Consider the following 16,809-nt stretch of genomic DNA (forward strand, 5'->3'; position numbering starts at 1 on the left):
TGGTAATTGGATTAAGTTCAAAATAAAATCCTGAAATTTCAAGGGATGTGTCAAGCAGCGGCTTCAAGGTAATGTACATATTGCCCCGAATTTTGCCTGGTTGTCTTGAATGAATGCGAATCTGACATGGCCTGCCCCATGTTGTATTTGGTCTAAAAATAATTCTTCTCCAGATATCCAGAGTAAGCGAGTTCTAGACTGTGAATGATTGAAAGGAATAGCCCAAGCAGGGCCCAGCAAACTTTTTTCAGCTGCAAGAGTCAATGGGGGACCCTAAAGAAATGCAGAGGACAGATGGCATAGAAAGGAAAAAAAGAAAGGAGTAGGAAGAAGGAAATGAAGGAATGAGGAAGGACAAGTAATTAACATTTCATTCACCCTCTGTTATGCCCATGAGATAATAATGCCTGTGAGCTTGAGAAATGAAAATCATTTGCGTCTCAGAGGGATGAGAAAATTGTGTAACGTAAGCGGTGGAATATTGTGGTAGCAATTCCCAATAACGTGTTCGTGATATTACCACCAGGTCCATGGATGCAACGAAAGGTTGGTATTTATAAAGCACCTGCTATGTGTCAGGCACTGTTGACAGCAGAAAGAAAAGCATCTTACGTGCAGCCTCTGATGTCATGGTTTGCTGTCCAACAGCTATGGTCATGGGCAGGCTCAGGTTTTGTGGGGCCTGAAACTTACACAGTTTTTTGGGGGGGCGAGGGGCTCTTTAAGAAAAATAATATAAATTTTAAAAATATGAGATTAAGCATAGGGCTTTAATAGGTGCCTGTGCAAGAGTCCTAACACTTAAGCTCCTTTAGCCTCACAATAAGTCCAGTTCTGGCTATAGCAATAGTGCATCAACTAATTTAATTTAAAAAGTGCCACAGTGAAGCCTCAAAAATGTTCATTTTAGAAATCAGGGGAAGGGATGGGATGGGGTGGAGTTTGGCTTGGGAAAGTCAAACACATGGCTTAAATTAATCCATAATTTTCATTTTAATTATAGCCCAAAAAAGACTGATTCTAAGTGAGTTTTTAAATTCCCTTTTGGTAAAAAATTCCCTTTTTGTTAAAATAATAATTAAAAAAAGATTTTATTTTGTGCAAATAAGCAAATAACCCTGGATCTAAACACAAGCTTTTTCTGGTCTGGATGACTCTTTCCTAGGTTTCCACTCATGTCTTGTTGTCAGGGTGATAAGCTCTGTGTTTCTGGATTTAGAATAAAAATTCCTCTAAAATATTTTCTAATCTGGTGATATCGGGCTTTGACGAGAGCTGGAGGACGGGGTGAGCGGATTCAGAGGCATGTGTTCCCTGTGGGAATCCTGTACAGGGCATCTGGATGCAGTCAATTCCCACTGCTCCTTGCTAAAACTGCTCTATTAACAATCCTGTTACATGACAGAGGGATTATAAACGTTCTCAACCAAAGGGGAAACTGAGGCACAGGAAAATAAGCAACTCGCCCTAGGCGACCTAGCAAGTTTATATCTGAACAGAACTTTCTGGCTCTAAGAAGGTCTGTCAAAGTCACATATTGAGGAAAAAAGAATATTTCTAGGAGAAGAGAGAACCATCGAGCAAACTATAGATTTGATAGGGAAAGGGGTGATCCTGATAGGGTGGTATCTGTTGATTTTAATACACAAAGGATTTGGGCAAATAAGGGTGGACAAGAATTAGTGAACAACGCGGAGACTTTTAAAAAGGACTTTGTGAGTGTTGGCAAGGAGAAAAAAAATTGAGATTTTTTTTAAGAGTGGAAGATAAACTCGGGGCCTAAGTGAATGGGACGCTATGGCATAAACAAGGAACAGAATCTGATGTCTAGGGGGCCGGGGTTGGGGGAGGATTTGCACAGCACTCGGCAGATCACAGGCGCTCAATCAATGTTTGTAGAAGGAATTTGCAGAGGAGGCCAGGTACTAAAGTTGCCTCGATTTGATAACTACCATTTTCCTGGTTGCCATGATCCTGGCATGGGACGCAAGCCAGGAATCCAATAAGCAAAAACAGACAATGTGAGGTAATACCAGAGAGTTTGGACGCAGGTTAAGACTCAGAGACAGGGGCGCAGTAGTCAAACCAGCTTGAGGTGAGAGAGGAGACTTGCCTCCTTAAAGACACTTCCCCAGTCAGCTGGGGGGTGGGGTGTCTCTGTGTGGGGGTGGGGGGGGAGGAGTGATTTCATCTGTTTAATGAAAAATGACCTGAACAGTTCTCTGATCCTGGAAACTCCCCATGTAACTGAGGCCAAGGAAAACAGGATTAGGTCTTATTACTTCTGTGATGGCTTTGCATCTTCTCAGAATGAGTTAAACTGGAGGGAACAGAAAAAGAAGGGAAACTCCTTCCAATGGGTTAATAGGACTGACTTCCCTCTGGTCCTCTTCGGATCCCGTTTTACTTTGGCTTTTTTTGCGTTTTAAATGGACACCTATTTTTTGGTATGTGTTGACGACAACAGAGTGTTTCCTCTATTATATTCAGAAACCAAGTCGCCCCCTTTGGCATTCTGTCTACTTGACAAGCTACTGATTTCAGGGCTAGCGTTCCCTTCTGAAGTCCACAGGGCAACAGCTTTTGCCCTGAAGCATGCGGGTGTTAGAACCACAACAAACATTTCACCGGAGACGGCAACTGCTGAGATGTAATTCTCTATGTGATCAAATGGGGTGGCACTTTTCAAGATTTTTCTGCTTTGATTTTTGGGGGACACACAGTCTTTTCCTCAGTGCCTATTTTAAGATTGCCAAAAATGTACATAAAAAATGAAAACACAGTGATCAGCAGGTAACAATCTCCTTTGTGCCCAATACTTCAAATCGTCCTTTTAACAGGAGAACAGGGTGAATAAGTCCATAGGCCGTTTTCTTTTTAATGCAACGTATATTTATTGTAAACAATAATATACAAAAAAAAAAGAAGGAAAGAAAAAAAGGAAAGGTAAGTTTCACAGAGAGAACAGAAGGTTTGGAGGGAAGCGAGCGAAACAAACAAAACACAAACACAAACCAAACCTTACCTAAAGACAAAATATGACTTAAATGCCAGGTTTCTTAAGTTACAGAAATATTTTTTTTTAAAGATCTGCTTTTATACAGAAATTGAAAGATGCCATATTATAAGAGTGCTTTAAGATTTTATTCTACTGACTTCTAAAACTGTTAATATATCTTTTTTTTAAATAAAAAAAAAAGTTTGCTGTCTTTTTTAAAAAGCAACCCTCAAACTCTCCAGCCACAGAAGTAATTAAGAACTAAGGTCTGTCAGTGGGCTGATTCCCTCCCCCTTCCTCCCTCCCTGGAGAATATGCAGGGGAATATTGATGACACAGGCTTGCGTTGTTTTGTGTCACAACACACACACACACAATTTAGGCAGCCCAAAGATCTGTGGCAGAAAACACTGCAGATGACTCAGTGACACACTACATTTGCAACCTCTCATTTGTACAAAAAAGAAATAAGCTTCCAGTTTGTTTTCAACAAAAACAAAAAAAGGACAGACAAAAAGGTGTTTATACAAATCTAGGACAAGGAATCCAAAGAAACTTGCTTTTAATAATAAAAAAAAAAGATTAAAGAGATAAATAAAAAAAAAAACTGGTTACAGTTAAGAACATAATTTAACAGATGACCATACCCTTTGAGGAAGGCTCCAACAACCTATTTTAAAGAAGGTAAATTAGAGGAAAAAAAAAAAAAGGAATTTTTTTCTTTACTTAAAACCTCTCCTTGCAAAATAAATAATTTTAGCACGTGGAATGTCTTGAAGGTTGACTGCTGGTGTTCAGAGAGGCACAGGTGACAGTGTAAGTGAGAGGACTCTAGCATCTGTGTCCCACATGGGGCCCAGGCAGGCAACCAGGGGGCAGTGTGCTGGGGCACCTATTGGCTGCTGAAACATTCTCAAAACACGTCTCTTCTCCTTTGCTTGCCTTTTGCTGCTTTCTTAAGATTGCAGCGAACACGCAAATGCAGGAGGAAATACACTAAAAGAGAGCACAAGTATTTTCCAGCAGCATGGTTTTAAGGTTCAAGGTGTTTTTCTCTTGTTTAAAAAATATATATATGATAAAGCTTACCAAATGCTTCTCTAGACTATTTTGACTTCCATAGTTGCGAAATAAGGCCTTTACTTTTCTTTCTAAGGCAGCTCCTCCTTGAATCAGAATGCCTGAGGAATTAAGCAAAAGCTAACCCCCCAAACTGATCACATAACACAAATCTGTGCTTTTTTTTAGGTTAATACAACACACACACTTTTTTTTTGTTTTTTGTTTTGTAAGAGAAAGCAAATCTGTACAAAAATACTCTGGTTGCAAGAAAAGCTAGGGCACACTGTTCAACTAAGTAGTTTAGCTGTTGGAAAAATAAGAGCATTTAATTTTTTTATCTAAAAATATGTATAAATCCCCTCAAAATGGTAATGAATCATACACAGTACATACTAAAAATATTTAAAATAGAGAATATTCCTCACAGAGGACTCTTTTCTTTAATTACTGCTAAAAAATAATTACAAAGTCCAAACAGGCAGAGAGATTGAGCAAATTGGTCACACGGTTCTCCATCATCCTCCACGCTTGCTCTGAAGAAGGTTTTCAAGTCCAGTTTTTTGCCGATGCTGCTGGTCCATCTCGCCAAGAGTGGCCTGGCCACTGATTCGCAACAAGGTGGTAATGCGTTTGGATAGCGAATGTTGCTGTCTTGGAATTCGGTACGAGTTGCCTTTAGCTTAAATGTCTTTAAGGAATACGAAAAAAAATGTCCAAAGGAAATTCTGGCTGGTTGTTTCTTTCTTCGGTTATTTTTATGATCATCACGGCCATCGTCGCCCTTTGTCTACGGTCTTCTCAAGGTCTGGTGAGCTGTGTGTAGACGGGCTGTTCCCAGTGCTGGGGGCTGTGGGTCTGCGGGATGGAAGGGACCCCGGAGGTGTCGGCAATGGGGGTGTACATGGGCCGCTGCGCGGGGTTCATGTAGGTGAAGGTGGAGTAGAGGCCGGAGCCCTGGCCCGCCGCGTGGCTGTAGTAGGAGCCGGAGTTCTGGTGGTCTGTGTAGTCGTACTGCGAGCGGGTGATGGGCGGGTAGGAGGGGCTGTAGTGCGGGAGGTTGAAGGGGCTGTACGCGATCTGCTGCGGCGAGTGCTGCTGCTGCTCGCTGTAGTGGCTGGGGCTCAGCTGCTCCGTCTTGATGTGCGTTCGCTGGGACTGGCCCGGCTCGCTGCTCAGCGTGGTCAGCGTGTGCGCCTGCTGCTGCTGCGGGGGCGCCTGCGGCTGGGGCTGCGGCGCCTGCTGCTGCTGCGGGGGCGCCTGCGGGGCCTGCGGGGCCTGCGGGGGCTGCTGCGGGGGCGGCGGCGGCGCCTGCTGCTTGGACATCCACACGTGGCCCGCGCCCGCGGGGGTCGCCGCTGTGCTGCTGATGCCATAGCTGCCCGTGTAGGTGACCTGGCCGTGCGTGGCCGGCACCCCCGGGTGGCCATTGGGAGGCAGGTACTGGTCAAATTCGTTGACGTCGAAGGTCTCGATGTTGGAGATGACGTCGCTGCTCAGCTCGCCGATGTCCACGTCGCGGAAGTCGATGGGGGGCTGTCTGCCCCCCTCTGGCAGGGGGCGCCCCTCTCGCTTCAGGTCAGCCTTGCCCGGCTGCACGTCGGTTTTGGGGGTGGTGGGTGGCGTCGGCGGGCCCTGGGATTGCCCTGCAGGCAATAAAAGAGGAAGAAGCACAGGAAAATCAACAAGGGCTGTGCAAAGGCCCTCGACTTACAAACCCTCCTGGGACCCTCCCTCCCTGCGAAAGTGCCCGAAGGCCCCAGATCCGCGCTGGAGGCGCGCTGCGCCCGAGATAAACCGCGGAATGATTAACCCGCCGGTACACACTAGGCAGTCTCCTTTTATCAGGGGAGGGTCTGAGGCCCCGAGGGTCCGGAAGACAAAATTGCTACTTGTAGAAGAGCCCTGTGTGTGCTTTTGGGGTGGGGGAGCAAAGAGAAGAAGGGAGAAGCCCTGTAAAGCTGTAACGGCATTTTACCTCGCAATAAAAGTTAATCTGCTAGGATTCAGGGATTGAGTTTGGGGGTGTGTGGGCACTCAGGGGCTGCGTGGGGCCCTGGGCAGGAGGGGAGGGGATTAGGCGTAGGGAGTAGTGTTTCCCTCCCCAGGGAACGCAAAGTCCCTAAGCTGAGCCTACAAGGTGGAGGCCTGGGGGTGTGTCAGGCACGCCGCGGTGGCCTGGCTCGGGTGGGCCGGCGGGGGATGGCTCGGCCTGGGCTCCGTGGGGGGACTCACCCGAGTGCTCGCCGGGGGAGTGCACCTCGCTCATGCCAGAGGAGGAGTGCGGCGAGTCGGCCTGCAGCGCCTTGAAGATGGCGTTGGGGGAGATGTGTGTCTGCTCCGTGGCCTCCTCGGCCTCCGCCTGGCCGTTCTTCACCGACTTCCTCCGCCGCGGCTGGTACTTGTAATCCGGGTGGTCCTTCTTGTGCTGCACGCGCAGCCGCTCCGCCTCCTCCACGAAAGGCCGCTTCTCGCTCTCGTTCAGCAGTCTGGGGGCGGGCGGGGGGCGCGGAGAGAAAGAGAGAGTGGGTCTGTGAAACCGGCTGAGCTGTCAGGCCGGTGGGAGGGGGAGGTGACCCCGACCACTTGGCTTCTTCGCACACAACCACCTTCCACCCTCCTCCCTGCTTTCTAGCCACTGCCGCAGCTCAAAACTTAAAATAAATAAATAAATAAAGTAAAAAAAAAAAAAAAATCTCGGTTCTTTCAGTACGACCTGAGCGGTCACTCTCCGCCCCGCCCTCTCCCCTTCCCTTCTATTTTGGAAATCCTGGAGATGAAAATAGCTCTCCGCTGCTCCCGCTCTAAATGCCTTTGCTACTGGAGTATAGCCCCACCGCCCACAACACCCTTTAAAATCTTTCCAGAAAACCACTTAATCTGCAAGGAGCTCCTCCTGCCTCCCCCCTCCCCCTGCCCCACTGCGCCCACCTATTTCCAGTAGCCTTCCTCCTTCCCTCACCCCCACCCTCACTCCTGCTAGGGGGTCCTCTGGCCTCAGTTTCTCCCCCCCCATCCCCACCCTCCATCCCATCTCCTTGGGTATGGGGCTGCACGAGAGAGCGCAGTTCCAGGGAGAGAGAGGCAAACTTCACTTCCCACCCCAGCCCCCCACTTGAGATTGAACTTCACAGCGACGGGAGGTCGATCCGGCTGGCACCCCCCCTCCCACTGTATCTCCTATAAGTCTTCTCCTACCCTCTCGCTATCTCTCCCCCCACCGGCCCCCACTTTCCCGGAGAACAATCCAAGAACTTTGTCAAACTCTGAGCCAAGTTACACCTCGTCCCCACTACCCCCCGCCCCACCCAGCCTGCTCCGGGACCGGCAACTCCCTCCTGCTGGGAGGCGGGGCGCGGAGAGACTGTCCCGGCCAGCAACCCCGCCGCCGCGGAGCCCACCCTGTCGCGCAGGCCCTACCTCCAGAGCTTGCCCAGCGTCTTGCTGAGCTCGGCGTTGTGCAGGTGCGGGTACTGGTCGGCGAGCTTCCTGCGCGCCGCCTGCGCCCACACCATGAAGGCGTTCATGGGCCGCTTGACGTGAGGCTTGTTCTTGCTTGAGCCGTTGACGCGCACCGGCATGGGTACCAGCGTCCAGTCGTAGCCCTTGAGCACCTGGCTGACGGCCTCGCGGATGCACACTGGGAACTTGTCCTCCTCGCTCTCCTTCTTCAGGTCCGGCTCGCCCTTGGGGAACGTGTTCTCCTGGGGCCGCGTGTTCTCGGTGTCGGAGCCGGAGCCCGAAGGGCAGGGCGAGCCCGCCGAGTCCTCGGACATGGTGGGGCTGGGAGCACCGGACAGGCCCTTCTCCTGCTCGTCGGTCATCTTCATGAAGGGGTCCAGGAGATTCATACGCGGGCCCGGGGCAGGGGGCGGGTGGCCGGGAAAGGCGAGAAGCCGCGGCGGCTCGGGGACTCGAGGCGCGGGCTCCTCTCCCCTCGGCTGCCCGGTCGCGGAGCGAGCGGCTCCCGGGGAGCCTGGCGCGTCACCCGGCTGCGGCGGCGAGCACTTAGGAGGGCGCGGGGTGGCCAGCTCGCAGCTGCTCGCTCCCAGTGGGGGAAGTCGAATTGGAGAGGGGGAGGAGGAGGGGAAGAAAGAGAGCAAAAGCGGGGGCGCTTGCACCCCTTCTCTTCTCCTCCTGCAACGAAAAGTTCCTGGGGGTGAACCTGGCAAGTCGCGGCGCCACTGAAGTTTCCAGTCAGTTTCAAGCTCCGCTCTCCGCTCTCCAACTCCAGCCCAGCGGCTCTTTAATAAATACTCCCCCTCACCTTAGAGACGTCCAGCCAATCACAGCACGGCATTTCAGGGTCTGGCAGGCAGCTGATTGGATCCGATTTCGGGGGGAGGAGGATGGTGGCGCAGGGCTGGGTGACGAGAGGGGAGGGGAGGAGCTGGGAGGGGAGCGCCGCCGCTGGACGGGTGGGGGTGGGGGGTGCTGCGGGGAAGGCGGGGGAGCCGGGACGTCCAAGTGTGTAAGTTTGCCGTACTCTCGTAATGTCAGAATTTTGGTGCCGTCTCCGCGGGAATCTTTGCGTGTGTGTGTGTGTGTGTGTGTGCGTGTGTGTGTGTGTCTAGACTAGGATCTACTCCCACTCCCGAGCAGTTCTTTCCACTGCTTTCTCCGCGGTACCGGAGACTTAGCTGGAGTTTGCAGTATTGGAAAAGCCGTCGCTCGTTAGTGCGTAGCCCAGTTTACGCGTCTGGAGCCTGCCTCCTCCGAAAGTGCTTAGAAATGGTCTTTTGAAGCAAATGTTTTGGTGACTCAACGCCCGCTGCTCCTCTGTAATAATCCATATAAATAGATTAACATGCTCTGGTTCGCCGGGGCTGGTGCGGCTGGTCGGGATTCTGCTGCGCTCTTGCAAAGGGAATCAATGAAAACCAAGCTAAGTCCCCGCGAAGGCTGGCGGCGGCGGCCGTGACGCCGCGGCCCCGCGCTAGCAGGAGCCGTCCCGCGCCACACCGACCTTGAACTCTGACAAGTCTTTCTCCAGTGCCCCGAGCCCCCACCCCGCCACGCTCCTCAGTGACAGGGCAACTGCTTTCGCGTTCTGCTCTTCACCTCCCCGCCGAGTCAGAACGTCAGCAGAGTTGCCGCTGGAAAGAGGCTGCAGCCTGCTCCGGCTTTGAGAGATCGCACTTTGCGAATGTGGCAGTCCCGACCGCGAGGCTGAGGCCGGCCACTTGGTTTGTAAAAGGCCAAACCAATGGGCACCACCGCAGACAAAACACAGAACTTTGGCGGAGTCGTGCTCCTTGCCTGCTTTCGCCCTCCTCTACAAAATACCTGGAGAGGTGAAGCGCCTGTCGTCCTGAGTTTGATCGGGTCCTTTTCTGACTCGCAGACAGTTGGGAGTTCTGGGGGAGGGGGTGGGGGTGTCTCTGATGTATTTCAAGTGTGATTTGCGCACAACCTTTGTGTTTACACGAACTGCTTAGAGCCTTGTGAGGTATCTGTTCTGGGAGAGAAGAAAAATCTTAGTCGCCTGCGGGTTACATGTCTTCAGAATCACAAACAAACGCACAACTGCGGAAAACTCTTAAATTTTAAACTCCCCTTTTCTGGCTTTCGCAGACGTTCGCCTCGAATTCTATTACTGTTATTGTAAATCGGCCCGCATCCTATCAAAGACTTGTTTATTTCTAATTTGCAAAGTGCGGTCACTATTAGAAGATTTAAAAGAATGTTTTCCTTGAAGAATTTTTAAAAGTCTCGTTTTATTCCTAAGAAGTTTATTCCTAAGACATTTTTTTAGGGGAAATGGAACTCTTCGAAAGGTAGTAAGTTACAACCCTGTTAAACAGCATTTACTTTTTAAACGAATGTATCTCACAGTGATTGTCTTAGTACCCTACAGCTTGTTTATGAGTTAGAGACCTCATACAATAGCCTTGTAGTCATGGCTCCGCGAATACGCTCGGAAAGCGTAAGAACAGCTTTATCCTTTCTTGGGAGGAAAAAGTCCCGTGTAGTGTGGACTGATTTCTGTGTCCTCGGGAGGGGACATTTGTGAGTATAACTGTGACTGGAAGACACATGACCTGGGACGAGACTCAGAGACCAAAACTTAGGGCAAAAGTTTTAACTAGGGTGTCTGCATTTAGTTGCATTTTATTGGAATTCCCATGTTTACTGACGGAAAGGCAGTGAAGACGACTGTGACCTTAAGATGTTTTGGAATATTTCACTAAATATTTGTCAAGATAAATGCGTACATATATAAATATATTTTAATATAATTATGTAACCCGAGATACGTAGTATATGACATTTTTAAATCATAAGCTACGGTGCTTTATACATTTTCTGTTCGTTTGATGCAAGCATTTTGTATTGTATCTTTTTGAAAACAACGATAAACAATCAGTAGACTTAAAAAATGGACTGCAATTTTCAGCTGAATCCGGAGGGGGCGCCAAAAGCCCAGAAACTGTCTAACACAGACACTGCAGAAAAACTTTGATGGTGGTGCTGGGGGAGAGCGTGTTTCACTCAGCCAGGACTGCTCTGCTGCTGAGATTTCTCTCTATAGGAATTCCTACGCGGTATTCCCTCCTGTGCGGATCCATCTCTGTGCAGCCCAGTTAGGGGAACTTGGGAGGTGTGTGTCTCTAGGGGACCGGGCGAAAAAAGAGAACGTTTGAAATGCCTAACGTTTCTATTCTGCACAGAACGGGGAGACGGAGACCACGAGAAAGGACCCCCATCTCCCAGGTGCCAAGCGTTGCCCTTTGCTCGGCGTGCCAGGACCAGGTCAAGTCTGATGCGTGGGCACCGTCGATTAGCCGGTGGCGCAGTCCTACATTTCTGCAGGGGCCTCCCGGTCCCAACTCCCCCACCCCTTTTCAGGGGCTCGGTTCGCTCTGCTGTGACTTTTCCAGGTCGCCCCTGACTTCTCCTCCCCTCCCCGGGAAGATGCTCGCAGTCCCCGACCACAGGACCTGAGTCAGAGAGAGCTAGAGGGAAAGGAACCTGTTCCCACTGTTGGGTTACAGGTGGGGAAACTGAGGCTGTTGGCTCAGTTTTAGCCAGAGCTTTCTGCCAAAAGTTAAACGCGCAGGGATCCTCAGTCTGGTGAGGCTGAGGTAGAGAAAGGGCGCAGGTCAAGAAAAGGGGCAGGCCACGGAAGGCACTTCACACGTATGCACCGCGCATTCTGGCTCCGCGTTCTTGAGAAGCGCCCCAAGGTCTGCCGCCTGGAGCGGAGACACGGAGGTGCGAGCGGAGCCCAAGGGGCACCTCGGGAAGCCGAAGTCTGGGATCCCCCCTTCTCTCTCTTTCCGCGTCCGGGGCCGGCGCCAGGCTCAATTTCCCCAGCCGGGGCCGCCAATCTCCCTCCGCGTCTACATGGGAGCGGCGGCAGGAGCCCTGAGCTGCTGGCGCAAAGCGAGTTTCGTGGGCTCTGTGGGGCGGCGCAAACACGCAGTGCGCGGGGTTTTCCGTCTCTGGATGGGGGTGGCGGTGTGGGCAGATGGGGTTCCCTTTACCTGAGGGATTAAGGACCACAGCCTTCCTCTGCAACAATTCCTTGCCAAACGTGGACACCGCGTCTAAATTCGTTTTCGGCAGGGATGTGTGTCCTAGAAAAGTTTGGTTGGGGCGAGCAGCAGCGTCTCCCAAAGATCTCAGCCCTGGGCAGGGTTTTCTATCCAGGCGCTCAAGGATGGGGATACCCCTTCTCTCTTCCAATCCCCCGGGGCCGATCCCCTTGAGGTAAAAGACCCCCACCCCTGGGGAACCTCAGCTCCCCGCGCCGTCCGCTCCCAGCCGCTCCTCGGTAATTAGCACTTTTCACCGGGCCGGGAGCGCGTTCGCCGGTCGCTCTTTACACCGGACACCAGTTCTCCCGGGAAAGGAGCGGCAGGTAAGCCCGACTCCGGACAGGCGTTGGGCTGGACAGCAACCTCAGAAGGAAGAGGGAAAGTACCTGATAGCTTCGTAGGTGCGCAATAAATATCTGATGACCGGCCGAATAAATGTGACCTTTGGACAGGTCGCTCGACAGTGTGTATGCCCCATCACAGGCCTCCAGACCTCCCAGCCACACATTCCCTAAGCGCAAGCGACTGCATAGCCCTACGTGTATATTTCTCCCCAAACGGGCGCCCTACTTTGGGCGATTATGTGACATGTGTCACCCAGGACTCTAATCCCCGCGGCCCCTAAAACTGCAGGCCAAGAGGGGCCATTTCAGGCTTCCTCCCTTTTTTTGTTTTCGAAGAGAAAGAGGGATGAGGTGGACAGGAGGTGTGGGGTGAGAGAGGCGTGAAGCGTCAATGCGCTCCCGGGTGACCCGGCCGGCCAGCCGGCCGGGTCGTGGGGCAGCGGGCGGCTGTCACCCAGCGGGGCGCCCGGGGGTGCGGCCCTCGGCCAAAGCGAGAGACTGGACGCGCTGGCTTGTCCTGGACTGGCTGGCTGGCTGATGCAAAAAGAAGAGGTGAGAGTGGGAAGTCCCAGCCCAAGGGGACTGTGTTTCCAAAGGGAGTGTGCTTTTTTTTTTTTTAATCCTTCTTTTTTCGAAAATACCTGTCTTTAGTCAAGATACAAGGGAGCCACGCGTCATTCGGATTCCCTCACTTCATCCCTCGAACGGCCTGCGGGAAATTTCCTAGGTCGTTTTCTTTTTTGTTTTTCCCTCCCCGATTTTCCTCAACTAAAAATCTTTCAGGCATTTTCGCTGAAGGTGCTTTTGCCTTGCTGATTTAAAAATACAAACAAAATCAGCGCTCCACGCAGCGGCGCCTCGCTGGCAGCTGACTCCGCAGGGCCGGGGGGCTCGCACCAGCGGGCAGAGCTTCCTCCGCAGATCGCGGATTCGCACCTGCGCTTCCTCCCCGCATCCCAGCACCTTTCGGTTTCGGGGTGTTCAGTCCCAGGGAGGGCACCGACGAGAAAGAGCTGAGGTTCCCAGGGCGGCTTTGTAGGATTCCCCGAGGGGAGGGTGGGCACTATAGCGATGACTTCATCTCAGCCTGAAGGGACTCCAGCAGCTACTGCCTCTAAGATGTTCTATGGGGTGGGTGATTATTTCAGATCTGTATTAATCGGGGGAAATGTCTCCATCAAACTGTGGAAAAGGAGAAATGTTATTAACATACAATCCCGAAGGTAACTGTTTGAATTAAAGACGGATTCTCTTGTGTCTTTCTCGCACTCCTTTTCTATCTCAGCGGGACCCGGGAGGCTCCGGGGCAGAGAGCATCTCCTGATTCCTAGAACCTGTAGATTCTTGGGGCCACATCGGGCGTCCTTTCTGCTGCGGGTTGGGCTCCGCTGTGGAGCGGCGTGAGCGAGGCGCGAGGGCAGACGCGCGCAGCCTGGTCGCCTGCCCTCTGGTCGCTGCTCCCGAGGCAGCACCTTCTGCCCGGAGGGCCCCAGGAGGACCAAGCTCCTGGGGTCAGCCTCCAACTTGTGAGTGTCCGCGAGACTGACGTCTTAAGGCTGGGGGCTTTGGCTATAGAGGGTTCTCGGAGCTGTGACGTCACAAAGACTGCAGCGGGTAGACGGACACGGAGCCTTGACAGCCCCGGGGTTTCGAGAAGTGAGGGGTCACAAGGAACCCGGGGATCGCTGGGCTTCCGGCTTTGTCATTGTTTATTTCGAATTAATTTCGTGTTGTGCGTCTCTGTTTGCAAGCCCGCAGGAGAGACGCAGCGAATACCCGATTGATTCCATCCCCGGTTTGTTTGAAGGGAGGAGCAAGGGGCGCCTCTGGTGCTCTCACAGCCTTCAATAGCTCCAATAGACAGATCACGGATTTTGAGAACGCAGTTTTTTCCTTTTCTTTCCTTTTTTTTTTTTACTTTCTCTCTTTGACGTTTTTCTTCCAAGGCCCTTTCACTGATGTAAAAGGACTAAGTGGACTCTTACGTCTCTTTTTTACCTGTCCCCAACTCCTGTTTTCTTTTTTTTTCTTGATGAGTGTGAAATTTGGCCTGGCATAGGTGAAAGGGACCCTTTTTTTGGTCCCTCTCTTAAATCATTAAGACCCAGAAAATTTCACAGTATCTCTATCACTATCTTTAGGACAAAATGTGTTTACATCCAGTGGAAAAGGCGCATTGTTTTCTTTCACGCTGAGCCCTAGGACTGGAACCTGCTTCTCCACCAGTTTCCAGGTTGGCTGAAAGGTGAGGAAGGGCCCAGCGGCACAGCGCAGACAAGGCCGGACTGGTTGCAGAAACTGCTTCCCTTTGGGGTGCCCCTAAAACTCACAAACTGTCAGCTTGGGTTAGCAGAATAGAACTGTCTTTTTAGCCTCATCTGCCTTAATATCGAAGTGCAAAGCAGTGACAAATAAGCAGTTACTGATATAATTTAGGGGGAGAGTTACTAGAGATCTAAATATCAGGGCATTTATTATTGCTCAAAAAGGAGACAGAGTCTTAGAGGGCCCTAAATGTAGGCATCTTCCCCTTAAATACTCACTTCCTTGGAGCGATGGAGACATCTCGCAGGTGGAGACGTTTTCCTCGGCAACTAGGAGAAAAGCTGTCTGACTGAGGGTTGGTATCTCCAGTAGGAAAGGAAGGCAGGGTGGGTGGTCTTGGCTCAGACACTCTATCCAGGCATTCACCCCACGCCTCCAGGGTCCACTTCCTCCTAGGGGCCTGGCTCCAGCGCCTCCTGAAGGAGCCCAAACTCAGCTTTTGTTTGACCTCAACTGTATTAAATGCAGGAGGCATCCTGGGGAGTAAACAAGGTGCTTGGAAATTTGCAAGACATAGACAATCACAGAGGGCTGTGAGGGAACTGGGGAGCGAGGTCCGTGGGTCTGAGTGTTGGCTCTAGGGCCCTAGATGATGGAGTAGAGTTCTGGGCTGGGGAAAGTGCCACAGGGTGGAGAAGTCTTGTCCCCTCCATCCTATATCATTCCCTGACATTCTTTCACTTGTCATCTCTCTCCTTGTTAGCCCAACATTAATCATTGTCAGCCCCCACGTAAATCAATTCAGCAAATATCACTTTAGGGTTTACTGTGTGCCTGAACATCCAGTGGGGATAAGATTGGATCCCTGCTGTTATTGTCTCCGTGTCCAGTTCTTGGCAGAATTCTGTGTCTGTCCACCCATACCCTGCTTTGCCCGCTGGGCTCACTGTGTCCTGAGACCCTCCTGCTCTACCTTGATCTTGGCTTTTCTCTTTCCTTACTCTGAAAGGACACCTGAGTCACAGAGAGCTGCCTCTCATCCTTGCCTCTCCATCCATGTGCTGAGGGGAAGGGAAAGAATGGGGAGAAGTGGTCCTGAGCTCTGGGCTCAGTGTCAGATTCCTTTCCATCTCTTTCCTCTTGGTCCCAGAAGTCACCTCGTCTTCTATCCCTGATGATGCTGTACTGCTCTTTGCCTGAGCTGTCAGCCCCCCCACCCCCCTTTGGTCCAAGCCCAGAAATGCCTTGTAGTGTGTGGTACACTTCACTCTCTCTTTAGGGGACATCTGCCAACCGGTGCAGTGGTGATGACAGTTTCCAGATGATTTTCCAGGAGCAAAGAAATCTTCTGGGGGAGGAGAGCATGGCATTGGCCAAACGCTGAGTGGGCTGAACATTGTGGTTCCGGAAGAGGCCCAGGGAGGTGGAGCTTTGTGGGGCTCCAAGATTGCTTTTTCCCCTTTAGATTCTGCCTCAAGCAAAAGTCACTAATTACTTTTTATTTTCCTGGCATTCAAGAGCTGTCTTGATTCTGACTCTCCTCCAGGAATTTAGGTCTGAGGAAAGCGGGGTTTCAGGGTGACACTGGTGGGGGCATTTGCCTCCAAGCTCCCCTTCCTCAGGTGAGCTGGCCTGACTCCTGCTCCAGCTGACTCTGGGGTTACTGTGATTGGCCCGGAGGACTGGACAGGTTAGGATGGGGTGAGCGTTCACCGACCCTCTCTCCTTCTGTCCCTGGTCTTCCCCCGCCCAACTTCACTTCTGCCAGGGGCTCTTTGAGTTTTAGTCAAGCAAACCGGGAAGTGGGAGTGAGGTTGCCTTTGAGCCTTAAGAATGGGTTCAGAGAAAAGCTTAGATTCTCTTTTGAATCCCAAAAATGCCAAGCAATGCTTTCTTACAGAGGAGGAATGATTGATTTGCCTTCATTTGCTCATTCTCAAGAGCAGCCCTAAATCCTCAAGTCTCTTCCCATGTCCTTTGGTTGTTTCTTAATGACTCACAAGCAGAAATAGCCTAGTCCTCCTGGATTTATTATTTATTATTATTCCCCACCTTCGAGATTTTCCTTCCTCATGGACTGAGGAGCCTTCCTCACAACCCTTTCTTGCAGCACTCCTCTCTCTTTTGAGGGAAGAGTGTCTCTCCCAGATAAAAGCTGCCCTCATCTACTGTTCTCTGGGGAAAGATGAAGACACTCATTCAGACTATGGAGTAAATGACTATATACTTAGTCTAAGAGGCAGCCAGACTTTAATAGTGAATAGAGATCCAGTTCAAATGCTCAGTGAAGACTTGAGATCTCCCCAGGAATTGATACTTGCTCTCGTCTCTGTTCTTATAATATTTTGTTCACGCCTCTTTGTGCTGTCACTTGTCCTCTGTGTGTGTGTATGCTTACCATTTAACTGTGATCTCCTTGAGGGCAAGGACAGAGAGTTATCTTTGTATTTCCAGACTGTGTGCCACATAGACTCTGCTGCATTGAGCAAATGTGTGACCAAAATTTAGCCAAAGCAATGAATACCTAATGGTAGATTTCAGCTACCAAGCACATAGTGGGACCCTGTGACCAGCTAAATGGGATGTCTTTATGGTTCCCCTC

At 51.0% G+C, this 16,809-nt stretch overlaps 1 protein-coding gene across 1 annotated transcript; it reads right to left on the reverse strand.

Moving 5' to 3' along the window:
- Nucleotides 1-2,869: 2,869 nt before the first annotated feature.
- On the reverse strand, nt 2,870-9,032 carry SOX9 (SRY-box transcription factor 9). The gene is made up of 3 exons (XM_070560120.1): nt 7,478-9,032; nt 6,293-6,546; nt 2,870-5,703 (listed from the first exon to the last, which is right to left on the reverse strand). Exons 1-3 carry the CDS (start codon nt 7,906-7,908, stop codon nt 4,859-4,861), a joined length of 1,530 nt encoding a protein of 509 aa, XP_070416221.1. The 5' UTR covers nt 7,909-9,032; the 3' UTR covers nt 2,870-4,858.
- Between the last annotated feature and the right edge of the window lie 7,777 nt (nt 9,033-16,809).

This window comes from Equus przewalskii, chromosome 10, assembly GCF_037783145.1.
Source record: "Equus przewalskii isolate Varuska chromosome 10, EquPr2, whole genome shotgun sequence".
Lineage (NCBI taxonomy): Eukaryota > Metazoa > Chordata > Mammalia > Perissodactyla > Equidae > Equus > Equus przewalskii.

What these genes read in the sequence shown, in the direction of transcription:
- SOX9 (XM_070560120.1), bottom strand. Translation starts at nt 7,908, where the DNA reads ATGAATCTCCTGGACCCCTTCATGAAGATGACCGACGAGCAGGAGAAG. An exon ending in ACGCTGGGCAAGCTCTGGAG is followed by an intron (nt 6,547 to 7,477) that starts GTAGGGCCTGCG and finishes GCCCGCCCCCAG; the next exon opens with ACTGCTGAACGAGAGCGAGA. An exon ending in CTCCCCCGGCGAGCACTCGG is followed by an intron (nt 5,704 to 6,292) that starts GTGAGTCCCCCC and finishes TATTGCCTGCAG; the next exon opens with GGCAATCCCAGGGCCCGCCG.